This window comes from Canis lupus, chromosome 18 (assembly GCF_048164855.1).
Source record: "Canis lupus baileyi chromosome 18, mCanLup2.hap1, whole genome shotgun sequence".
In the NCBI taxonomy this organism is placed as follows: Eukaryota; Metazoa; Chordata; class Mammalia; order Carnivora; family Canidae; genus Canis; species Canis lupus.
Genome location: NC_132855.1, coordinates 60,711,585 through 60,736,548, shown reverse-complemented (window position 1 = coordinate 60,736,548; position 24,964 = coordinate 60,711,585). Strand labels below are relative to the sequence as shown.

General features: G+C 52.6%; 2 protein-coding genes and 1 long non-coding RNA gene across 3 annotated transcripts in view; 1 reads left to right on the top strand and 2 right to left on the bottom strand.

Annotated features, from left to right (window-relative positions):
• Positions 1-3,247: 3,247 nt before the first annotated feature.
• Positions 3,248-6,934, bottom strand: RNF187 (ring finger protein 187). The gene is made up of 5 exons (XM_072784748.1): positions 6,891-6,934; positions 5,738-6,467; positions 4,303-4,395; positions 3,887-4,108; positions 3,248-3,547 (listed from the first exon to the last, which is right to left on the bottom strand). Exons 1-5 carry the CDS (start codon positions 6,932-6,934, stop codon positions 3,545-3,547), a joined length of 1,092 nt encoding a protein of 363 aa, XP_072640849.1. The 3' UTR covers positions 3,248-3,544.
• Positions 6,935-11,022: 4,088 nt separating this feature from the next.
• On the top strand, positions 11,023-13,527 carry LOC140609338 (uncharacterized). Its single transcript, XR_012011225.1, has 3 exons — positions 11,023-11,306; positions 11,619-11,742; positions 13,167-13,527. It is a non-coding gene; the product is annotated as an uncharacterized lncRNA (long non-coding RNA).
• The window catches only part of LOC140609336 (histone H2B type 3-B), a 31,686-nt gene continuing 17,758 nt past the window's right edge, over positions 11,037-24,964 (bottom strand). Inside the window, exons 3-5 of the mRNA XM_072784712.1 lie at positions 12,586-12,653; positions 11,607-11,794; positions 11,037-11,512 (exon numbers count right to left, since the gene is read on the bottom strand). The gene's annotated coding sequence lies outside the window, so the exon portion shown is untranslated. The remainder of the gene's footprint in view (positions 11,513-11,606; positions 11,795-12,585; positions 12,654-24,964) is intronic.

Here is a 24,964-nt window from a genome sequence, read left to right as displayed (position 1 = left end):
CAGGGCTTGGTCTTATACGTCACTTTATTTTCGTGACTCACCACAGTGCCCTAAGCCACTCCTCTGTGTCACCAGGGCTGTGGACTACTCCATGGCCTCCATCCCCAGTGAGGGGCACTGGTGTCTGCCCTGCCCCCACCTGCCCCCCACCAGGACGGTGCATAGAACACCCACGCGTGCATTGCCCTGTGGCCTGGAGAGGACATCTTGGGAATGCAACACATGCTGGTGGGGTCACTGGGCCACCAATCGTTATGACTTAAATCCCAGGACATCTGGCAGCTGGTGCTACAGAACCCAGCAGCAGTGCAGGGGCCGGGGGTGGGGGTGGGGGTGGGGGGCGGCTCAGGGGCATTCTTTGGAAGCCTGAGGGAACCTCTCCAAGAGCTGGGTGGCTCCAGCCTGCCTGTCCAAGGCATGAAAGTGATGTGACCCTGCCCCACCATGGCTTGCACACCCACCATGGATGCATTGGGGGTGGGGTGAGCACACAGGTCTGCAGAGCTGGGCCCCAGCAATCCCAGTCCCTTGACCTGCCGCCTGTGAGGAGCTGTGCTTCCATCCACCATGGCATCCCCAGATTGGCCTCTCCAGGGACATCTCCACCAGCCTCGGGCAAGCACATCTGGTCAGGGCACCATGTGTGCACATATCAGCAGAACCAGCTCCACAGCCCAGCCTCCCACGCTGGCACCCAGTGGTACTTGGCCCCATCTGGCCCCACCCGTAACAGGGACCCTGGTCCCATCCAACCTCTCAACAAGGGTCAGTCCCAGTCCTGGGCACACCACCCCCCAAAACCATGCTGGCATCTGTGGCACATCAGAGTGGGGCTGAAGCACAGTGTCACAGAGGAGCACAGGGTCCATCAAGGAATTGCTGCTGGGAGGTGACCTCTGAACTGGAGCCCTGGGGTCCCAAGAGCCAGAAGCCACTCCAGGTGCTCTGCCCATGTGAGGTGGGGTGGGGCTTTCTTTGGTCCTCTGCTAGATCTCCTAAGGTCAGTGCAGAGTCTGCAGTGTGGACGCCATGGACCCCATCAGGGCTCTGCACCCCAAGGCCCCAGGGCTTTCCTGGTGGGCCATGCTCCACAGGTGGGGTCATGTGCCAACCCCAGGAAAGCAACACTGTCCCAACTCCATGCCTGGCACCCTTCCTGGACTCTGCCTCCTACCTCGCCCTTCAGCTCACGCTAACCCCTATCCTCCCCCAGATAAACCATCACGGTGAGCACAGCACCTTCCACAGGCTCTGGGAGCTACTTAGGGGTGGGGTCCTTGGCATGGGGTCCCCCCCGACCTCCCAGCTGACCTGACTCTTTAGTCCACAGCCCCTCACCACATCTTGACTCCCAGCCCCTGGGTTTCTCACTTGCGGCCTAAGGCTGGTGGAGGGTCAGATCACCGGCCCTACCCTAGCATCTGAGAACCACAAGGCGGGGGGGCATCTCTCCCTGTGCCACTGTGCTCCACCGTGTGACCACATAGCTCCTCCACTCCCTGTGAAAGGACCCTCCAGGTGATGCCCTGCTCCCCTGGACTGGGAACCCCGAAACAGGCCACAGGTCCCTGCCACCTGCACTGGGACAGTAACAGGAGGTGGAGGGAAAAGCAATAGGCCCTGAATGAAGGAGCCAGAGAGACCCCTGGTCTTGTTGCTCCTCCTCCAGGCAGAGCCCAGCCTGGTTTGCCACCATGTCGTGCTCCTGCGCCCAGCTGGAACATGCAGCAGGCCGCATGCCCAGTCAGGCAGAAAGCCACAGGGAAGCACATGCACCTGCATCCTCAGGCAGAGCTTGCGCAGCCCACCACACGGCTCCTGTACGGTGCAGTTTGTGTGCAGGCTGGAAGGTGATGAAGCTAGCTGGCAGTGCTGGCCCCCAGAAGAGCAGTACTATTTCACGGGGACTAGGGGCCCGCGGCAGAGGGGCATGTGAGGGCCAGCTGGGAGCCTTCACCCCCAGTGCCCAGAGGAGCTACTGAGGGGACAGTGGGCCTGGCGGAGTCAAGGGCCATCTGCATTGGAATGTTCCTGGCCTGCTAGGCCCAGGCCAGGTGGCTACCTCTGGTGCCCGCCCTCCTCTCCCCGACCAGGGTCTAGAACAGGATCACCTCTAGCACTGCCCCTGTTCAGAGGAGTCAGGATTATTTATCAGGATTTCATGGCCATGGTCTTAGGCTCTGCCCACAGAGCACAGGCAGGCCTTCCAGCAGGTCTCCAAGCACAAACTGGGTGGGCAGCTGGACTAGACATAAGCAGGTCTCCCCCTGACGTCATAGCAGAGGCACGGGGCCCATCACGGGGGCCCCCTTTAGGCCCCAGCATGGACACAGGGCCTCCCTGGACACTGGCTGGGCTGTGGAGGAGACAGAAAGGAGGGGCGCCAGGCAAACTGGCTATAGCAAGCCCTCTTTACTGGGCTCCCTGACTGCAGACCAGTGCCGGGCATGCCACCCCCAACATCACAGAAACCAGACGGCCGCACAGGGACGGTGATGGGAGGCCTCCTCTGGAAATGCACCTGCTGACCCTAACTCCGAGCCATCGCGTAGGACACCCAGCCTCCACCGTCTTTAATGGCTCTGAGTCAACATTCCGGGATCCCTCGTCCCCACTGCCTCACTGTCACTTGCATGAATTTACATCGTGCTGCTCCCACAAGTCGTGTTCCCACTACATTCATCTACGGAAGGAAACTGAAGCAGAGGAGGCCAGGAGCAGAGGGAGATGAGACACCTTATCCAGGCCTGGGGGTGACCAGCGCCCTGAACGGTTCCTCTGCCCCAGGAAAAACACTCGGGTCAGCCAAGGACAGGCAGGTTGGCAGGGGTCGGGGAAAGGAGGGTGAGGTTGAGGCAGGTCCAGGTCACCCAGGGGCAGGTGGTGCAGAGAAATGAGCACAGCCATGTGGACACTGGGAGGCAGAGGGGTGACAGCTTCAAGGACACAGTGCCCCAGACACGGACCCCACAAAGTTCCTGAAGACAGAGCTGGCGCTAGAGGTATAGGCTCTGTGGGACCCATGCTGTTGGGGGCTCAAGCCAGAAGCAGGTCTGAGCCGCCTGCCTGCCCTCCCCACCCTGATGCCCTGAGCCTCTTTCCCTGCACATACACCTCATATGTACCCCTAGCAGGTCTGCACATCCAGTGGAACGGCCCCATGGTGGGTGGCTTTTCAATGGGGTGGACGACCCAGGCTGCCCAAGACACTGCCGGCCACGGAGACCCCAGGCCAATGAGACTCGGCGGCAGCGACAAGAGCTTTATGAAGAGTCATGATACACTGGGGTGAACGGTGCCCCGGCTATAGGTCTCTAGGGTCACATGTGTGGAGCCTGGGGAACATGAATGCCCAGAGGAAGAGGGAACAGGGATACTCTCTGGCACAACCCATGGTGGGCACCTGTGGTACACATCCTGCGTGTACACCTAGGAGCAGACCCTCGAAGGTGAAGGATGCTGTGGGTCCAGGAGGCAGCAATGGCGGGCCAGGCCACGGTGGGTGCAGCTTCTGGGGCCTGGAGCCAGCAGAGGGGGCAGGAGCTCACTGCAGGGGGAGGGGAAGGAGGGGGGAGGAGAGACCCAGGCCTTGAGGCGCCCCCAGCTTCTGGCATCTCCCCCAGGCTGGAGCCTCAGTGCAGCCACTCCACCCCTGGGAGCTGATTACTCAGCCGTTCCAGAATTGGAACAGCACCCCAGGGACCTGAAGACAAAAGGGCAGGGGCTGCCAGACCTGCCATAGACAAGGGGTGTTTACAGGCCAGAGTCCCAGAGTCAGTCCTCCCATCCAACCTTGAGCAGGAGCTGCCTGGCTGGTGGGAAGCCCTGTGCCCTAGTGAGTTGCCTCCTCGCCCTCCCTTGGGGTCTGCAGTAAGGGGGTGCCCACCTGGAGCAGCATGCTGAGGCCCAGGTTGCGGTGCCTATGCTCCAGCTCCGACACAGCCTGCAGCAGGGACCCAAAGCGCTCAGCCGGGTCTGAGTCCTCATCCTCCAAGGACCCCTCGTCTTTATCCGCCTCCTGCAGAAAACGCGCCTCTTCCTCGGCAAAGAAGGCCCGCAGCTTCTTGTAGTCGGTGAGGGCTTTCTTCCGGCGGTCCATCACATGTCCCTGCAGGGCAGGAAGCAGACGGCAGGGACACCTGTGCCCCGGGATCCACCCTGGGGCCTCCCGCCCCACTGCTACCCACCCCGGGGAGGGGGGTTTGCTGCAGTGTGCAGCACCCAGCCGCACCCCCACCGATCCGGGTCAGGGCCCACACCCACATCCCCTCCTTGGGTGCGCCCCAGGCCTACGCCACTTGCCTTCCACACGGCTGCAGCAGACTCGGCCTGGCCATGCAGGTCCCGTGCATCGTTCAGGTCTTTTCTCATGATCTCCACCGACCCCTTGTTCTCCTAAAAAGACACGCGGGTCGCTGGTGGACACACAGTCAGAAGGCCCAGGGTCCCCCAGCCAGTCTGGGGACAGGCTCAGTGTGTGATCTTGACCTGTCAGACTCCACAGAAAGGGGCTGCAGGTACCAGAGGGGGGTCTCTGCAGGCCCATTAAGCTCTCTGCAGAAAGAAGCCTGACAAATGCACCTGCTAGGAATACAATCAGGCAACTGGATATGAGACTATCCCGTGGGCTCCCTAGCGTTCCTGTCACCTAGGGTCCCCAGACCCTACACCTGTGGGTTCCCCCAGCAGGAGCATAGCCCAGCTCCAATCCACCCCCAGGGTGCTCAGGGGAGCCCAGGCTGTCTTTAATGACATAATGTGACCCCCCTTTAGGGGGTGTCCCCAGGCCCCCAGCTACAGCCAGACTCTTCCACTGTGGGTTTCTACCTAGGGTCAGGTGCCCCATGCACTGGTCGACTGCAACAGCCAAGCTTTCAGGATGGAGTGGGGAAGCATCTGGGTGAAGGGAGGGGGCACCTGGACCACAGCAGCTGCCAGCCCACGCTTGCCGCCCGGTCCAGCCCGCGGGGGTGGGGCTGCTGCGGGGTGACATCACACGTGGAGGCGGGGCCAACAGATGAACGCCCACCTCGGACGGGGGTAGTGGTAGAACCCTCCGAAAATGGAACAGGGGCTGCGTGTGCGAGGTGGAGGAGGAGAATGGTCCAGGGACGGGAGCGTGCACAGAACGCCCTTCAGGGGTGCGGGATAAGGCGAGGGGGCGATGTCCGGGGATGGGCGAGGGGGAACAAAGCACGTCCTGGGGAAGGGACCCTGGTTGGAGAGAGGACCCGGCACCTTCCGACCGGGCGGGGCGGGGCGGGGCTTGGACGGAGGATCGGACACCATTCTGAAGATTGAGAGGGGAGACAGGATACCGTCCCTCCGGGAGAGGGGCCTGGGTTCCGGATGGGGAGACAGGGAACCCTGGGGGCGGGTGGCAGGATGCCATCTGGAGACAGGGACCCAGGTTCGGAATGGGGGAAGGGAAGCCAGCGGAGGGTGGGGACTGGGAGGCAGGGCAGGGGACAGGGAGCAGAGCAGTCTGGGGCGCGGACCCGGGTTGGAGAGCGGGGACAGGACAACGTCTAAGGGTGAGGGGTGAACGGCTGGGGAGGAGGGGCCGGGCGCCATCCGAGGATGCCGGGGGTCAGAGCACCGGGCGGGGGGCGGGGGGCGCGGGGCAGGGGCCGGGGTGGGGAGGGGGTGCGGGCCACCGTCTGAGGGCGGAGGAGAGGGAAACGGGGCCCCGTCCGGGGCCCTGTCCGGGGCGGCGGCCGGTCCCGCCCGCGCGCACCTTGCCGCGCAGCGCCTTCCTCCAGCGCGGCTCCCACTCGGGCGGCTCGGGCCCCGCGGCCATGCGGCAGGCGGCGCACAGCGGGCCCCCGTCGGCGCGGCACAGCAGCTGCAGGGCCGCCTCGGAGGCCGGGCCGTCGCGCGCGGGCGCCGCGGCCGCCTCCTCGAGCGCCAGCAGCCGGCGGCTGAGGGGCGGGCGGCCGGGCTCCACCGCGCGCTGCCAGCAGTCGTCGGCGCACTCGGGGCACGGGAAGGGCCCGTCCTCCTCGGCCCAAAAGCGCACCACGCACGCCCGGCAGAAGCGGTGGCCGCAGTCGGCGCGCACCGGCTCTCGGGGCGCGCGCTGGCACAGGGCGCAGGCGGCCTCGGCTGGGCCCGCGGGGAGCGCCAGGGCGGCGGCGGCGGGGGCCCTGCGGGCGGGCGCGGCCGGCGGAGAGGCGGCGGGCACGGACCGAGAAGGGCGCTGGGGAGCGCGGCCGCAGGGCACGGCGCGGCGCAGGCCGGGACGCGGACGGCGGCGGGGACGCGCGGGCGGTGACGGAGGGGCGCCGCACGCAGGGTCCTGGCAGCGGTGTGCCTGACGCTCGCGGAGCCCGGCCGGCCGCGCCTCCGCACGAGGTCCTGGCAGGGGTGCGCGCCGCGCTCCGGGGTCCTGGCAGCGGTGCTCCCGCCTCCCGCCTCCCGCCTCCCGCGGGTCGCTCTCCAGTCCGCGGGCCGGCCCGCCTGCCCGCCTTCTCACGGGCCGAAATCTTCCCAGGGTTATCGCTTAGCCCGGAAATGACACCTGGACGAGAGGGAAGCCGTTTTATTTTTATTTAAGACTTTATGTATTTATTCATGAGAGACACGGCGGGAGGGGGAGGGGAGAGCGAGAGAGAGAGGCAGAGGGAGAAGCAGGCTCCACGCAGGGAGCCCGACGTGGGACCCGATCGGCCGTGGGCCAAAGGCAGGCGCTAAACCGCTGAGCCAGCCGGGCTGCCCCTATTTTTTTTTACGAAGATTTCATTATAAAAGTGTTTTTGTAAGCTGCTAGGACCTGAGCTGCGAGCTCCCCGCCCACGCTGGGCTGGGGCTGGGGCTGGGGCTGGGGCTGGGGCTGGGGCTGGGCTGGGGCCGGGCTGAAAACGGCTGACGTGGGACCCCCGCGTGTGCACCGGTTCTGCACGCGCCGCCCCGCCTGGGCCCGCTCCCGGTGCATCCCCTCGACGCGTGGGCCCTCTCCCGGCGCATCCTCTCTGCATGCGGTTCCCCGAGTGTTCCCTCTCCTGCTGCATCCGCTCTGCACGCGCCTCCTCGCGTGAACCGCCCCGCACGGGACCGGTCCTGTCCCCGGGCATAACAGGCCTCCAGCCCACTGTCCCGCGCGTCCCTAGCGGAGGAATCCGGAGGCAGGGAATGAGTATGTCCCATGAGACCCAAAGCTCCAGGATCCCAGACATTTGTTAGCATTTCTTTAGGGGGAAAAATTTGGAGAGAGGAGCAATCTGGTTGGTTGTATTGTGCCCAAGGTTGCGAATCCGAGAAACCACCAAGGAGCCGACACCGATGCAAACACATGAGGGTTTATTAACCAGCTCGAGCTTGGGTCCAAGTACACCCGACACAGCGGAGCAGGGACTTGGACCCCGAGGTGGGCTCCAACTGGGTTTTTATGGGCTGGTCTAGGAGGAAGGTGGGATTTTTCAGTAATGGTGGGGGTGTGAGAGTCTCCAGTAAAGAGGTCTCACAAGCTCTTGCTTCCTTATTCTAATAAGGGCGCGATTTGTTGTTGTTGTTGTTTTTGTTTTTTTCTGTAGCCAGGGAAAGGTAGAGTTCAGTACCTGGTCACAGTAGCCTGGTCGCAGTGGTCTGAGACTGCTACCAAAGCTACAGTGTGCTTGTGCCAATGTTAAACTTGAATGGCCCTAATTTTCTCAGCCTCCACAGTTATTTTCAAAACAAGCAAGCATGCAGTTGAAATAAAAAATTACTGTAACTTAGCACTACATAATTTTTAAGTGTTAAAAAATTAGTTTGTTATTCCATACAGATGCAGATTGTGTTACATTGCTTCCAGTTTTGTGTTATTAAAATTTGGCATAGACCTGAGAATGCATGGAAAGTGTAACTAGCGAAGTAAGGTTAGTTCTGTTCCATAATGGTCAGAAGAAGGCTTCAAACCCAGCGCACCCAATTAGTTGGGTAAACTAAGAACCTAATGGAGATGAGATGCCTGGGTGGCTCAGCTGTTCAGCTTCTGCCTCCCGCTCAGAGCATTATCCCCATGTCCTGGGATGGAGTCCTGCATTGGGCTCCCTGCATGGAGCTTCTCCCTCTGCCTGTGTCTCTGCCTCTCTTTCTCTCTGTCTCTCATGAATAAATAAATAAAACCCTAAACAACAACAACAACAAAAAGAACCTAGTGAAGAGAACAGAGAGAGGAAGGAAGGAGTTCAACAAATTCCATGATATTCAGTGAGTAGAACAGTAAATAGGAACAGGAATGGTCAAAAGCCAAACTTGCAAAGTTTGAACTACAAACATACAAAAGTTCATAAAATTTGGTACAGAAAAAATATAATTGAGAAATAGCCCCTCCCCCCCCATAGGATGTGTCAGTTCACAGAAAAAAACAATTACTGAATAGATTGTTGTGTATGGATAGAGGTTTCTGTGATCTGCTCAGCGGGACTGACCACCTGCACCTGCACATGCACAGGCAGGCTAAGATGTGGTTTGTGAGACTCAGGCTGTGTGCATGATCTTGAGAGACTGGTTATTTAAAATATGTCATCTGGCCTCCAGGTCGGCACCGGCCCTTCTGGTCTGGACACATAGAGCCTCAAATCTTGTCTTGCATCCTGTCCTGCTGCAGGCAGGGCTGGCCCTCCAGGATGGGTTCCAGGAGGGTAGGCAGACACACCTAGCCCAGGATCCTTGAAAATATAGTACATATTGCAGTGAAAATGCAGCTCGCTCTTCCTAGGGGAACAGATGCCTAGCTTCAGACCCCGACATTTGCCCTATAAACACAGCCCTTTGGAGACGGTCAGTTAGAAGTCTTACCTCAGGGGAGGACACGCCACCCAGGGCTCTCAGTGTGGACTCCAGCCTGGCTGTCTCCAGCGGGCTTCCTCAGCTAGTGAGGTTGGATGTTCTGGTACCTGACTTGATGTAGTTCTGTCTTATTCGCATTTGTTGCCTACTATCACCTTCGTCTATGTGTAGCTTCCTTTCCTCTTCTATTAGGTTTCTATATGTGCTGCCAAAGCGAGCAATCTTCTATTAGGTTTCTATATGTTTTCTTTCCTTTTTGAAACCAAATCACAGCTGTTATGAACCTTTTGTTCAGATCATAGATGTGGGGGAAAAATACACTCTGGCCAGGTTAAGAAATAGGAACATAAAATAAGATTTTTCTTCACCATTAAGTTAGCAGACACCCCCCCCAAAAAAAAAAAACCTGGATTTTGCAAATATTGCTTCTGGGAGACAAGGTAGCAATATGTAGTCAGGACCTTCAGAATTTTAATAACCTTTGCAATTTCTTTTTCCAAAATATGATCTATTAAAATAAACCCAAATGGAAATAAAACCTTTCCTGATTTGGCTTGGTTTGGTTTTGAGAAATGTTTGTCACATCACTATTTGGGGAAAAAACCAAAAACCTCAAATTTCCAGTAATAGAGAATGAACAAGTTGTAGTAGTCATCCATCCGAAAATGTGTGCATGAGTTGCATCCCAATGTTTATAGCAGCAATGTCCACAACAGCCAAACAATGGAAAGAGCCCAGATGTCCATCAACAGATGACTGGATAAAGAAGATGTGGTCTATATACACAGTGGGGTATTACTCAGCCATCAAAAAGAATGAAATCCTGTCATTTGCAATGACTTGGGTGAAACTATAGTGTATTATGTTAAGTGAAATAAGTCAGAGAAAGACAAATACCATGATTTCACTCATGTGGAATTTAAGAAAGAAAACAGATGAACATAGGAGAAGGGAAGGAAAAATAAAATCAGATGAAAATTGAGAGACAAACCATAAGAGACTCTTAACTTTGGGAAACAAACTGAGGGTCGCTGGAGGGGAGATGGGTGAGTGATGGGGTACCTGGGTGACAGGCATTAAGGAGAGTACAGGATGTGATGAGCACTGGGTATTATTTGCAACTGATGCATCTCAGAATTCTACCTCTGAAACTGATACATGAAAAAGAGAAAGAGAATGTGTGCATGAGAGACTTCTGGAAATAAGGAGTAGCAAATGTTGCTTCATAGCCCCTAGATCTGCTCCAAATTCCAACGTGGGCTTTTTGCCATCAAGCAATTCTGTGACATCAACTGCATGCTCTAAAATTTAACAATCGTAGTAGCAGAATTCAAATTGTGTTGTATGGGATCCTGACTCCCCAAGACAGGCTCAAAGGTATCACCTGGTATTTGTCCCCCTCCCTCTGCACCCTCCAGGTGAGAGATTCAGGGTTGCTGTATGACAGGGCAAAGCAGCTCTGTGGGCTCTCCCTCATCTTCCTCTAGAACCATCCAGAATATGGAAGACTCCCACTTCCAGGTCAGAGGCAGAAGCAGAGTGATGATCTGAAGTATTGCTCAGAATGACATTCCATAAACACCCCCAGGACAGCAGGACAGTTGCTGGGCTTGGGGGGGTCTTGGATTCCCCCCCCCCCCCACACCTCCCCACCAAAGGGCAGAGGTCCCAATTCAGCTGGCTGGGTTCTGAACCACCTTCCATTCTCTTGAGGTCATGTTCTCAATGGATTAACATGAAATGTGTTGGGATTAAATTGGCAGTGATGAAAAAAAAACAGCATTGTCCATAAGACTGTGCCAAAGTAGTTCGTTTTTTAAGCAACAACAAAAATAGACCATGAGAACAGAAGTAAAGGCATCTGTTTGTGAGCTGGCCTGTCCAGAGCCCAGACCGTCCGGAGCCCAGACCGTCCGGAGCCCGGGAGAGGCCCTGTCCGCTCGGCTGGCGGGGCTGCCCCGAGGCGGCAGGCTGCTGGAGGAGCGCCGCCCCGCGGTCCTGAGGTCCACCTCACGTCTGGGGGACAATTTACTTTAAAACAAAAATCTGACTCGGGGCAAACCCCACAGTAGGCCTGCGGAAAAGGAATCGGAAATTAATTTTTCACTGTCAGGATACCTCCTTGGTGCAGCAGGCTGCGGGGGCGCGGGGCGCACGGAGGGGAGCTGCGGGCCGCGGCGGGGCGGGGCGGGGCAGGGCGGGGCGGGGCGGGGCGCGGTAGACGCGAGCCCGAGGCGAGGGGGAGTTTCCAGCGGCCCGAGACTGGAGAGCCCTGGGGCCGCGCCCGCGCTCTCCCCGGACCACTGCCCCGCAGCTCCGCGGCCTCCTTAGAATCCGTTTACCGAGCGGCTTCCCGCGGCCCGGAAAGGGCGAGAATGGCGCAGCGGAGGGAGCGGCGCGGGCGGCGCTGGGGCGACAGCGGCGGGGCTGGAACAGCGCGGGAGTGGACCTACGACTGCTACGAAACGCCTGCTTTCCTAAGACGGTGGCTCCGAGTTCTCCCGAGGGCGACAGGGGACGTCCGCTGGCCTGTGGTCGGTGGGGCCCGGGTCCTCGGGATTGGGGGTTCCCGCACCGAGCGCCCCTCTGCCGCAGCCCTGGGCTCCCCCGCGGCCGCTGGGCAGGCTGTGTGCTCCTGCCCAGTCAGGTCTTCAGCGGGTCTCCTTGAAGTCCCCTGTTGGGCTCTCAGTCCGGGTCCTTGGGTGGGCATCGGAATCCCTGCATTCTCTGGCAAGAGGCCCTGTGGATCCGGAGCTTGTGGTGGGCTCTCTGTCTCCCTCCCTCCCTCTCTCTCCCTCTCACGCTCACCCAACCCCTCTCTTCCCCCCACTTACCCTTTGTAATAGACCTTGGCTTTGGGAGCCTGGGGAGGTCCTGTGCAGCTTCCCAAGAAGAAGCCTTCAGCCCTTCCCTAGGGGTCTGCACTGTTCTGAGGGTGACATCCCCTGCAAGCCGACTTCTCATGTCCAGGTAGTCTAGCTGCCGTGTCCCTTGAGGCGCCTCCTATGCATCTTCCCAAACCCTGTGCATGGAGACACCATAATTTTCAAGTCTGAAATCTCTGATCACTTATATTTGATTCTGTATTTTGCCTGAGGACAAAGGGATTGCCTCCATTGCCCCTTCAGGCATTGGTGGGGAGACCTAATCATTGGCCTGGGGGGGAGTTTGGGAAGGAGAAAGAAGCGGTGGTTTGCCAAACTAGGTGCTATCTTAGAACAGGAAATAGGGTTCCCCCTCTTCCAAGGATACACATCAGTGGACTGGGGTCCATCTTGGGGAGGCTTGCCAGGCCAAAGAGGTTTACAGGTTAGGGTTGCTTGTCTGATCAGAAACTATAGTGGAGGGTTCCATAGAGACATCTCTGGGTCCCAGGCTCTTCAGGGCAACTTTCAGGGTTCAGCAGGGACACCTCTCGCCCCAAAGGATTGTTACTGTCTCTTGCCTCTAGATGGGCAAGAGGTCACAATTCCATCACCCTACTGGACGGCATGAAACAAAACCCGAGGAAGGCTCCCAGGAAGTGCTAAGTGCCCATACCAGTTTGAACCCAGAATGTGAGGCTGGCCGGCTTGGAATGGCCAACCATTCCTCACACAATCCACCCCACACGTCAGAAGGCAACTTCAGAAGCTCCCCTGCCTCATCTAGAGGTAGCCTCTTCCGTGCCTTCTAGCAGGGATTTGGAGGAGGAAAGGGCTGGAGAGATAGGAGCAATGGGAGGACAGACACAGGCCAGCAGCCCTACAGCCTGGCCACTGGCCTCCCTGGCCCAGGTCCTTTGGGGAAAGTCCCCCACTGGAAGCCACTTACACTTTGGGAGACCCAGATGCTGGAGAAACGCACATCCCCAAGGGGAGAAGCCATCCACTCTCTGCCCCCTGTGCAAAGAGATGGGACATGAGGAGGGAACCTCCTTTGGGGCAGAAGGGACCCCGCCGCCCCTTCTCCATCGCGGGCCCTGGAGTGATGAGAACCCTGAGCCCCTCCTAGCTCCCTCACATGGCTTCACCATCCCAGGGATGGAACCCAAAGTGGCCACTAGGACATAATTGTCTGTTGGATATGGAGCCCCTTCCTCTGGTCCTTGTAGTCTGTGTCACCGGGCTGTCAGTACTCAGATTATGTGCTCTTCAGAAGAGCTCTATAACTGCCAATGAACCACCAATCCTGCGAGTGGACAGCTGTTTATTCCTGTGGTTTTGCTGCTTGGTATATTACCTCCATGTCCTCTCTACTTCCACAGGGCATCTCAAGTGCCCTCAGTAAGTGGGTAAAATCTTCTGGCTGCTCCTGAGTTATATTCTTTTATAATAAACTGATAATCAAGTAAGCAAAATGTTTCTTTTTTTAAGTGTACATAAAATTTAATGTTTTTTTTTATTTAATTTCAGTTTGGCAACGTATAACACCCAGTGCTCATCCCAAGCAGAATGTTTCTCTGGGTTCAGAAGAGACACTGAAAATCAAGGCCATCCAGGTGATGGCCTCCACAAAAGTGGAAGACTACCTTAAATAAATATCGCCTTATTTCCCTTTGGATCTTTCTACTTCAAGAATAATTATTGCCCCACACTGGGATCAAAGAGGGAAAAAATGAGGATAGGAATTTATTAGCAATCAAACAAATTGCAAGTACTGATAAAAGAAAAAGGTGCGTAGGTAACCAATGTAAATTGCAATCATGGTATTATCTGTGGGAGTCCTGCTGCAGAATTCTCTTAAGTTTTCAGAAGCATCCACTTGAAAACTCATTTCCTGTGTGTGTTTAAAGTTGCATTCAAAAAAATAATAAATAAATAAATAAATAAAGTTGCATTCACTGATAAGCTCAGGTAAGCCCAATCACGTCCTATAAGTAGTATTTCTTTTTATTAGAATCTAAATATTTTTAAAAGATTATTTATTTATTTGACAGCACAAGCAGGGGAGCAGCAGGCAGAGGGGGAGGGAGAAGCAGGCTCCCCGCTGGGATCACGACCTAAGCCCAATGCAGGTGTTTAGCTGACTCAGCCACCCAAGTGCCCTGGAATCTAAATATTTTTTAACTCCAATATGATTTTGTTTTTAACTGAAATATTATCTAGCCATATATTATCTAGTGTCCAAGTATATAGAATTTGCCACTAACCTTTGGTTGGTGACTGTAACTTCACCACAGTAGGGACGCAGAACATGGTATCTGGGAATTTAACAAGCTGTTTCACATGACTAAACAGATGGTAAAACTCCCCATGTGCACAAATGAAGTGAGTTCCCTGCTTGCTAGCTGCAGTTCTAAAAGCTAGAGGCCCTTTGCTATATCATTCAGCCCTTGGATTTCTAAGCTTGCTTTGTATCTGATATATTAGTGTCTGAGCAACAGGTGTTCAAATCTGCAACAATGTGGATTTGGATTTACCCATTCCACCAAATTTTGAGCAGCTGGTATATTTCATGATGGAATGAGGTGCCTCTGTGCTGAAGATTATAGTGTTCATTGTGCTAGAATGTGATGTCCTTCTTTGATATTTTTTTAACCAAGTTTTACCTTAAATTCTTTGTTGCCAGAGCTTAAGATAAAAACATGGGAGAAGGAGAGCCTTGGTGGCTCTGTGAGTGGAGCATCTGCCTTCAGCTCAGGTCTGAGTCCTCCATCAGGCTCCCTCTTAGCAGGACCCTGCTTCTCCCTCTCCCTCTGCTGCTCCCCCTGCTTGTGCCCTCTCGCTCTCTATCAAATAAATAGATAAGATCTTTTTTAAAAAAAAATGGTAGAGAGTGAGAGATACTGGAAGCACCTAGAAGTAATTTATACTGAAGTTACTGCATGTTAACATGTGGGACCCAGATGAGCTTTACTTAAAAGGAAATGTTTCTTTAAACTCATACATGGGGCAGAGGGAGGAACTACCCATTTGTTATGGGTTTGTTGTATCCAACAAAAAGATAACCTGAAATGTAGAAGTCCTACCCCTGGAACCTGTCATTGTGACCTCACTTGGAAAGAAGTTCTTGGTAGACACAACCAGGTTAAGATGGTGTCCTACTGGACTCATGTGGCCCTAAGCCAATAACTGGTGTCCTTTTAAGAGGGGAACTTGGACCAAACACCAGGGGGTGGGGTGGGGAGGCCACGTGATGGTGGAGACAGAGCTTGCTGTGATGGCAGCCAGGAGACGCTACAAGAGGCACAGAATATGCACAGGGAACCTGCAGCACCACCCTGATCTCAGACTGCAGGCCTCCAGAACCATGACAGTCAACATGTGCTACTTCAAGGCACCTGCTTTGTGGTAATTTGTTGTGGACACTGAACATACCATCCAACTCAGTCTTGAAGGAAGAGTACACTGAAGTAAACATGAAGAGAAAAATAGATATAAATGCAGAAATCATTAAGCAGAAAAAATAAAGCAACGCATTACAATGCAAACTCTTTAAATCTATGATTATATTCACCTAATGGAGGAGGAATGAAGTTCTGCATTAATTGTGATTTTTTTTTTTTTTTAACAAGGAAGAAGTCAGTACTGAGATACAGAGAAAACTTAGTGATGTAAAGGTCCTGTCCTAAGTGGATATAACTCAAGATGAAGCAGTCACCGGTCGCAGGACCAAATACCATGAAATTCACAGACAAAAATGTAGGACGGTATGCTTGTTACCCAGAGGCACAGAATAACTTCAACAAACTCGGAAAGCACAGAATGAAGGCAAAAACTGGAACAAATGACAGGAGAATTAAGGACATTCATCCTCTTAGTGATTCTATATTGAGTATCTGAAAGTTGCTAAGAGAATAGATTTTCAAAGTTCTCATCACAAGAAGATAAAATCTGTCACCATATGGGCAGATGCATGTTAGCCAGACATCCCGTGGTCATCATTTCGCAGTCTATCCAAACACTGAAGCACGATGTTGTACACCGAGACCGACAGTGTTTCTGTCGAATATACCTCAGTGAGAAAGAATAATAAAAGTCTGTCCCATTGAGGATACTTTGACAAAGTTGACAAACTGGAGACAGATGAAAGGCAAATCTCAGGCCAAATCCTCGAGAAGGGATTAACATGGAGAGAATGCCAGAAACTCTTGCAAATCAACAAAATGGGAACAAGAGCGAAAAAATAAGCCAAGGGCAGGACTTTGGTTTGCAGACTAGGATACTCTAAAGGAAGTGGGTGCAGATGGTCATGCTTGCTCCGGTACTGAAGTCACCAGAGAAATGCAGATTTATGCGACAATGAGAGACCAGCTTGTACCTTGATAAGACCAACAAAAATAGAGAAACTGTATGATGTCAGGATTGGCAAGGCTATGTGGATGGAGGAGAGAGGATAGCCTGGGACAGTGCTTCCTCCCGGGTCCCCCTGAGTCTCACATGACAGTGACACACGCTTCTGAGAATGTGTGGCTTCCCTGGCTTCAAGCAAGGCTGCAACACCAGCTGGAGCTCCTACCGCACACTCAATTCTGACGCTGTCTATATGGACTCCACAGGTTCGGGGCTAGTCCCCCAAGGCCATCCCCATTCCAAATGGCAAGTCCAAGTGTCACAAGTGCTTCTGACCAATGGGCAGAGGCTCCCACGGCCCCCTCCTCGGGCTCCAGTCATTTGCTGGAGTGGTTCACAGAGCTCAGGGAAATATTTCACTTGCTAGCTTCCTGGTTTATTATTTTAAAAAGTGTGACTCGGGGACAGCCAGATGGAGGAGACACAAGGGCTAGGCTAGGGGGTAGGGGCGCAGAGCTCCCGTGCCTCTCGGGGCACGTCACTGCTGTAACCTGCATGCTGACAAGCATATGGACTGAACCCAAAAGGTGCTGCCTTGGACCTCGCTCCTCCTCCAGACTCAGATCCACCTGCCAAATTTCTTCTAAAACTCCTAAAATTTTGTCTCACGCACAAATACAATGGCCTGTGTAGGTCAAAACAGACATTTATTGTCTCCGGTTCCCGGCGGCTGGGAGTCTGCGCTCTGGGCATGGGCAGGGCTCATTCCTCTCGAAGCCTCCCTCCCTCGACATGTAGATGGCCCTCTGCTCCCAGTGTCCTCACCTGCCATCCCTATGCGCGTCTGCATCCTGATCTCATAAGGACACCAGTCCTGTAGGTTAGGACCTACCATAGTGAGCTCGTTTTACCTTCATCACATGTTTCAGGATCCACTTACCAAGCATAGTCACTCCAAGGTCCTGGGGGTGGGCGGGGGGATTTGGGGGGAACAGAATCAGCTGCTGTCACACTCCAGCCCTGATGGCGGGCAAGAATACCAACATACTTCCTTCCCAGCTCCATTTGGGAAAGGGGGATTCTTACTCCAAGGATAACATGCTGACCCATGTGGATAACAGTTATATCTCCAGAGACAGCACACCTGAGGGACACGCAGGTGGACAGCTCAGCTGTAGACCGGGAGACCCGAGGAGCGGTGGGTCACGAGCACAGGCCTCCAGTTCTGATCTGTTCCTCAAGAACCAGGCCCTGGGCTGCATGCCCCAGACCACCCATCTCTTACCACCACCGTCCAGCACAGGCTTGACCTCCTGGGTCACGTTCCCAGAGCACAAGGACTCCTGGACAAACGTGAAGAGAAGAGGGACACCCAGGGTGGACTAGACCCTGGAAACCCCCAGAAGTAGCCCCCATTGCAGGAGAAGGAGGACAGGGAGCCCTGGAAGGAAGAACACCGCAGGTACCAGGAATCACAGCGCCCCTAGTGCCCGCAGCCTGGTGCCCTGACATCTGCAAGGACTGCTGGGTGGGGCTGGCCAGTCCTCCAGACTGGAAACCTAAATCCAGGACCATGCCTTCGGCCTGCACACTCACCCACGCAGAGCCCACATGCTCACCGGCTGCCACCTCGGCCCGCGTCGCCGCAGACAGGTGCTGGACGGTGGGGCAGCCGTGCTCCCCAGAGCCCCTGACATACCAAGCTGGCCACCCGCCAGCTGGCCAGCTCTGCCTGCTTTCACCATCCTGGTAGAAACCACAGGGAAGGCCTTGCCTACACTTCCCCAGCCCTCTGCCTCCTGGGCCCAGAGCTGCTCCACTGTGTGGCCCTACATGTGCCTTGGGCACCTTCCTCTGCCTCTGCTGACCTGGGCACACCTGAGTGACAGTAGTAAGACCCCTGTATGTTCAAGCAGCAAGGAGAGGCCCGGCAAGAGTCAGCAGAGACCACAACTGGCTGCCAGGTCAGGATTTTTTTTTTTTTTTTTCAGCTCAGGATTTTGGGCGGATGTCCAAGGGCCATGGAGATAGGCAGGGCTCACACAGGAGGGGGGTGTGAGCAGGCTCTGAACACGAGGTGGCAGGGAGGCCAGAGGACAGGTTTTTCTACCTTTCTGGCTGTGGCAGCAGAATGCAGCCCCTTTGTGTGATCGGAGGAAGTTGCAAAAGGCATTAAAACCTCTTACCTGTAAAGACAGTGACTGGTTGGGGGAAGAAACAAGCCATTGAAAGAAAATGAGTATCAACCTGCAGACAGAGGCAAGTTGGAATCAACAGAGCATTGGTGTCCTTGGGAAAGAACTGGAGTTTTCCGTGAAGAGGTACCAGGAAAGCTAGAGCTGCTGGTGGTGTTAGAATCACGGGTGGGAACAGTGGCCAAGCAACCAACGAAAAGGAAAGCCTGCCTGCCTAAGGGGGAAGAAACCATGGGGGTTCTACAGGTGGGCGGGCAGTCCAGGCCCGGAGGGGGCACAGGATGTGGGCAGGTACCTGCTGGACCCATACAGGTGGCATGGCAGCAGGGACCCGAAGGCAACCAAGGCAGTAGCCGACAGCAACCGGGCCCCTATGTTCCCAGTGCCCCTGAAAAGCCACTTGGGGAGACCGTTCCCACTGCGGAGAAGTGACAGAAGGTTCTGTTCGGTATGAGAATTTACTGGGTATTCCAGCAGAGGGCTGACCATGGATGCAGGACACGACCCGAGCCTCTGAGGGCTACCTGGTGGCAGCCCGGTGCCCAGTCCAGGCTGACCTAGCATCCAGAATTCCAATCCTGAACCTCCATCGGCACCCACTCCCAAATGTGTCTGAGAAGCTCCATCTCTCCCAAGACGATGAAAGAAGAGCCAAGATCGTTGGGAAAACCATACAAGTCACTTAATTGGTGCCACCAGTAGCTCTCAGAAGAGAGTTCCAACCCGGGTGACCCTCTCCAGCTGGCCACCCATGGGTGCGGCACATGCTGGGGGCCCCTGGGGGGACAGGGACCCTCTGGGCGGCGATGCAGGGGTGCAGAGGTGTGGGCTTGCAGGGCTACCCGGCACAGGCCTCAGAAGTGCAGGCGGGGCAGGAGGCGCAGAGGTTGGGGGCAGGTGTGCAGGTGGGGCAGGAGGCGCAGAGGTGGGGAGCAGAGGACCCCCTCACGGCCCCCCCAGTTCATGCAGTCCCGGGAGCCCCCCACCCCTCTCCGGAGCAGGAGATTCATTGGAACAGCCCATCTCCATCGATGAATGCAAACTTCCTCCTCCTGGATTGGCCAAGGCGCCTTCTGGTGCTTTCCGAATCTTCCCTTGATGCCATTGCCTTTGCTGCACCCCCTCCCCCCACCCAGTTTGGTTTCTGAGCTTCGAATTGTTTGTATGTTATTCACCTTTGCTCCGTAATGTTTTCACCCCATCTTTGGATCCTCTCGTGATTCCCAGGCAGTGGGTGACATGGGCTATGTGGCTGTCCAGGAGGTAAGGGGGGACCTAGGACTGAGCTGTGCGGGCCTGGGGTCCTCAGGGAGGTCTTGTGGGGGAAGCTGGGGCGTGCCCAGACCCCTCCCTGCACCATCCTGGCCTCCCCCACCCAATCTCCCTTATGACCCTCCCACCCTCCGCCCTCCCCTCCTAGACCCCCCCACCCATCCACCACCCATCCTCCCGACCCCGCACCCCCAGGTCCCCTCCCATGCCCCCATCTCCCTTTCCTACCCCTCCTGCCCATCCCTCCACAGCTTTCCCTTCCCTGATCCAGACCACATCTACCAAAATCTCAAATGTATAAATATATAACGTATGGAAAAATCATTCTCATAAAATCTCAAGTTTTGTGAATTGACACACGTGTGTTCTGTTTTCTATTTGTCCTCTGTTAAAAGGTAAATTGAGGCCTACTGAAAATGTTAAGAATTTACTTGAGCAGGGACACCTGGGTGGCTCCAGGCGTGATCCTGGGGTCCTAGGATTGAGTCCCACATCGGGCTCCCCATGGGGAGCCTGCTTCTCCCTGTGCCGGTGTCTCTGCCTCTCTCCATGTCTCTCATGAATAAATAAATAAAATCTTAGGAAAAAGAAAATAGAATTTACTTGAGAAAACACTGATTGGAACTGGGGGGTATCCAGTCTAGCAGAGAGCCCTAGAAGATCAAGGACTCAGAGGACAATGGGGTGGGAACTAGGAAGTCATCCTGGGGCAGAAAGCAGGACATTACAAGGACATCTTCCTCTGGAGAGGGACCTGTGTGGCCTATCTTTAAGTCTCAGTTTGGTGACCTGGGGCTGGGCATAAGGGACTCCACCTGAGGCCTGCTGTCTTGTTTTCACAATCAACCCCCCCAGACCCCAGCTTAACTGAGAGACCCAGTCAGAATGCGGGGCAGGAGCACCACTCTCCATTCCAGAAGGTGTCTTGTGTTGGGGTTTTGTTTGTTTTTTCCTCTGTGATATTCCCAGGCCACTATTCTGGGCTCACATTTTTTTAAATTGCTCATTCTCTTTGTCCTTTTCTGACATTAAAAAAAAAAATTTTATGTATTTATTCATGAGAGACACAGAATGAAGCAGAGACATAGGCAGAGGGAGAAGCAGGGTCCCCATAGGGAGCCCAATGTGGGACACGATCCCAGGACCCCAGGGTCATGCCCTGAGCCGAAGGCAGATGCTCAACCGCTGAGCCGCCCAGGCATCCCTGTTTCATAGTTAGTAGACATGTATTCTCCTCATATCAGCTTTCCCATGTGGCACCAAACATGTTTACTACGAGACCCAAATAGCCTTCATCCTTCTGTAAAGAGAAGCCAGAAGTAGACAAATCTATGTTCAGTAATTCACATCTCTGTGGTTTCTCTTTAAAAAAAAAAAAAAGATTTTACTTATTTATTCATGAGAGACACAGAGAAGGAGAGAGGCAAAGACACAAGCAGAGGGAGAAGCAGGCTCCATGCAGGGAGCTCAACATGGGACTCGATCCCGGGTTTCCAGGATCACGCCCTAGGCTGAAGGCGGCGCTAAACTGCTGAGCCACCTGGGGTTGCCCTGTGGTTTCTCATATTTAGAAATGATCTGGATTTTCAGTGAACACCCATCATTCAACTTATCTCAGTATCACTGTAAGGTTTCTGACTGCCAAAAAGGACTTGGAAGCTATTTTTAAGTAGATGTACCATAAAGTGTAATAAGTGTTGAAAAGCTCATTTATAAAGCCTTGTCTTATTTGCATCCACTTGCTCTTAAGCATTATGGTTGGATTAGCCATGACAACCTTACAAGATATTCAGCAGCTCCCCATTATCTAAATTCTGTAAAAGAAATAACATGAGCGTATTTAGTAAACCGAGGTAGAGTAAAAGTATCATATTTAATGCCGTCAACTCTAAAGAAATGCCTTTTTAAGTGAAAGCAATAAAACTTAAGCTGGCTTGTAATTACCAATGATGATCCTGGATCGCATGAAGTTGAAAAATACATGGCTTAGTTTGTATATTTTTGAGAGTGTACTTCATCTCTATCAACGCTTGTTTGCTTTTCGGCCCATTAACCAGAGCGGCTTATAAACTGACTTTGGCACCACTCTCCAGAAGTAGAGATCCATCACATGTTTGTAACACGCATACACAGACGTACATAAATGCACACACATATACAAACAGATCTTATGGTTTTCAACTTAAAATTTTAACCATGAAGTAGGTAGGATCATGTAAACTCACTAGTTGATAAGGGAACAGGTGTTTCTGGCAGATGTTGGGATTGTGGGCTCGGAGGGCAGATTGCCAATACTTTACACTAACACCTGCGGGAGAGACTGCCAAGGTTTATATTTGCCCTGGACAAGTAATCTCAGGGCAGCTGTGGACTTGGTTTGGGGCAAAAGAATGTTTATAACGGTTTGTGTTTTATTTTTTTTATAAATTTATTTTTTATTGGTGTTCAATTTGCCAACATTTAGAATAACACCCAGTGTTCATCCCGTCAAGTGCCCCCCTCAGTGCCCATCACCCATTCACCCCCACCCCCCGCCCACCTCCCCTTCCACCACCCCTGTTCGTTTCCCAGAGTTAGGAGTCTTTCATGTTCTGTCTCCCTTTCTGATATTTCCACTCATTTTTTCTCCTTACACCTTTATTCCCTTTCACTGTTTTTTATGTTTTTTAAACAGCTCCCTTCCCCTCTTTCCCTTTGAGTCTCTGGGGTTCTGTAGGCAGCGTTTGGATAACCTCCTGGGGTGTCTCTGTTTCAAGGACAAGGTAAGACTATCATCTCAAGGGACAGAAGACAGAAAGGAAGTTTCCTCCTAGGAGTTTGGGGTGTGTTTGCCTATTATCAGAACTCTAGGGTAATGATTATTTTAATTTTTCCTTCAGAGCAGGACAGTTCTGCTTCCAAAGTCCTGATCTTTTACAGTGTCTGCAGGCTTCTTGAGATGAATAGAGGACATTCGGGAATCATAAAGGCAGGTGGTTCCTGAATTGTTTCTAGAGCTGTATTTCTGGTTTTGCAAAGACTTGTCAGATAAGGAGAGTGGTTTTTAGTTCCCCAAAGAGGTGTGTTACAGCCTGAGTGACATCAAGGGGCTGCCCCAGCCATGCAAGCAACTGCACTACCCTCAGTTTGCTTATTGATGTCAGGGAGATCCCCCAACTACAATGGGAAGCAACAGACCCCTATGTTCAGGATTTACAGCTGTGAGTCTTTGGAACATTTCAGCAAATCCTTCCCTAAAAGGCCTCCAGACAAATAGACTCCAAGCTGAGCTCAAGCCCAATGCGGGACTTGATCTCAGGACCCCAAGATTGTGACTTGAGCCTGAATCAAGAATTGGTCACCCAACCAACTGAGCCAGCCAGGTGCCCCTAAAGTTCATTTCTCTATAGTCCTATCCTCCCAATGAGAATTCAACTAGTCTCACTATTTCAACTATTTGCTTGACAAAGATTTCCCAGGCTGGCATAAGGGTTTAGACTAGGTAGTAGTAAAATACATTTGGAAAAACTAAACAAGGTCAAATTTGAAAATCTTTGCATTTGCCTGTACAGTTATATAACAATAAAGGAAGGCATTTAAAGGTTAGCCCAGCTAGCAATGGACTAAAATGGGAAGAAAAAGGATCAATGGCAGGAAGGTCATCTAGATGTTACCAAAGCCAACTTTTGATTATTCTTCCTTGCTGCTTTTAGGACCTTTATTATGGAAACTAAAACCCCCACGGTAATGACCAAATTTGTAAATATTTTACATCTAAATCTAATTCATATTCCAAATTTTACTATCTCTGACCCTCCACCTCTTCTCTCCCGCTCTGACGCTCCAAGGATCAAAGGGCCATTTAAACAGGAACATCACTCTGAGCTAATTGTCCAACTCCTGGGTTCAGCTCAGGTCATGAGCTCAGGGTCCTGGGATAGAGCCCCTTGTTGGGAAAAAAAAAAACCCTGCTCAGCAGGGGGTCTGCCCCCCCCCCCCGCCACTAGTGCATTCTCTAAAATAAATAAATCTGTAAAAAAAAAAACAAAAACAAAAAACCCAAAACAACTTTTTAAGCCAGTTATAAAATAAATCATGGAGACAATATATAATATGATGAACTACAGTTAACAACACAGTAGAGCATATTTGCTTTGTTTTTTTAAGATTTTGTTTGTTTGTTCATGAGAGACACAGAGAGAGAGAGGCGGAGACGTGGGCAGTGGGAGAGGCAGGCACCATGCAGGGAGCCCAACATGAGACTCTACCCCAGGACTCCGGGATCATGCCCTGGGCTGAAGGCAGATGCTAAACGACTGAGCTACCCAGGCGTCCCAGTAGAGCATATTTGAAAGTTGCTAAGAGAGATGTTGTAAGTTCTCATCAAAAGAAAAAAAAATTGTAACTGTGCGGTGACAGATGATATCTAGACTTATTGTGATCATTGGTAATATATACAAACATTTAAAAAAAAAAAAGGCCTCCAGATGATCTTCTTTCTCTCTGGGTATGTGGTTTTATTTTAACTTAACAGACAGAAGTCTTAAACAAAACTTCCTCCCAGACTCCAAATATCAGCTTCCAGTTTGCCAACCTGGGACCACAGAGCCATGCGAAAAAGAAAAATCTTTTAAAATATCTTGTCAGCTATATCATACTTAAAGGATCTATCCAAAAGAGGACCTAACAATCATCAATATATATACCCTGAATGTGGGAGCTGCCTTATATATATCAATCAATTAATAACCAAAGTTAAGACATACTTAGATAATAATACACTTATACTTGGTGACTTCAATCTAGCGCTTTCTACACTCGATAGGTCTTTGAAGCACAACATCTCCAAAGAAAAAAAGAGCTTTAAATGATACACTGGACCAGATGGATTTCACAGATATCTACAGAACTTTACATCCAAATGCAACTGAATACACATTCTTCTCAAGTGCACATGGAACTTTCTCCAGAATAGACCACATACTGGGTCACAAATCGGGTCTGAACTGATACCAAAAGATTGGGATTGTCCCCTGCGTATTCTCAGACCATAATGCTTTGAAATTAGAACTAAATCACAACAGGAAGTTGTGAAGGACTTCAAACACGAGGAGCTTAAGGTCCATCCTGCTAAAAGATGAAAGGGTCAACCAGGAAATTAAGGAAGAATTAAAAAAATTCATGGAAACTAATGAGAATGAAGATACAACCGTTCAAAATCTTTGGGATACAGCAAAAGCAGACCTGAGGGGGAAATACATCGCAATACAAATTATTTTTTTATCCAAAAACTGGAAAGAACTCAAATACAAAAGCTAACCTTACACATAAAGGAGCTAGAGAAAAAAACAGCAAATAGATTCTACACCCAGCAGAAGAAGAGAGTTAATAAAGATTCGAGCAGAAATCAATGAAATCAAGACCAGAAGAACTGTGGAACAGATCAACAAAACCGGGAGTTGGTTCTTTGAAAGAATTAATAAGGTAGATAAACCATTAGCCAGCCTTATTAACAAGAAGAGAGAGAAGACT

Coding starts and splice junctions, on each gene's coding strand:
- RNF187 (XM_072784748.1), bottom strand. CDS start 6,934: ATGCACCGGGAGCGGGCCCAGGCGGGGCGGCGCGTGCAGAACCG. Junction 4,396..5,737: donor GGAAGGCGCTGCGCGGCAAG/GTGCGCGCGGGC, acceptor GTGTCTTTTTAG/GAGAACAAGGGGTCGGTGGA. Junction 4,109..4,302: donor CTGCTGCAGCCGTGTGGAAG/GCAAGTGGCGTA, acceptor CCTGCCCTGCAG/GGACATGTGATGGACCGCCG.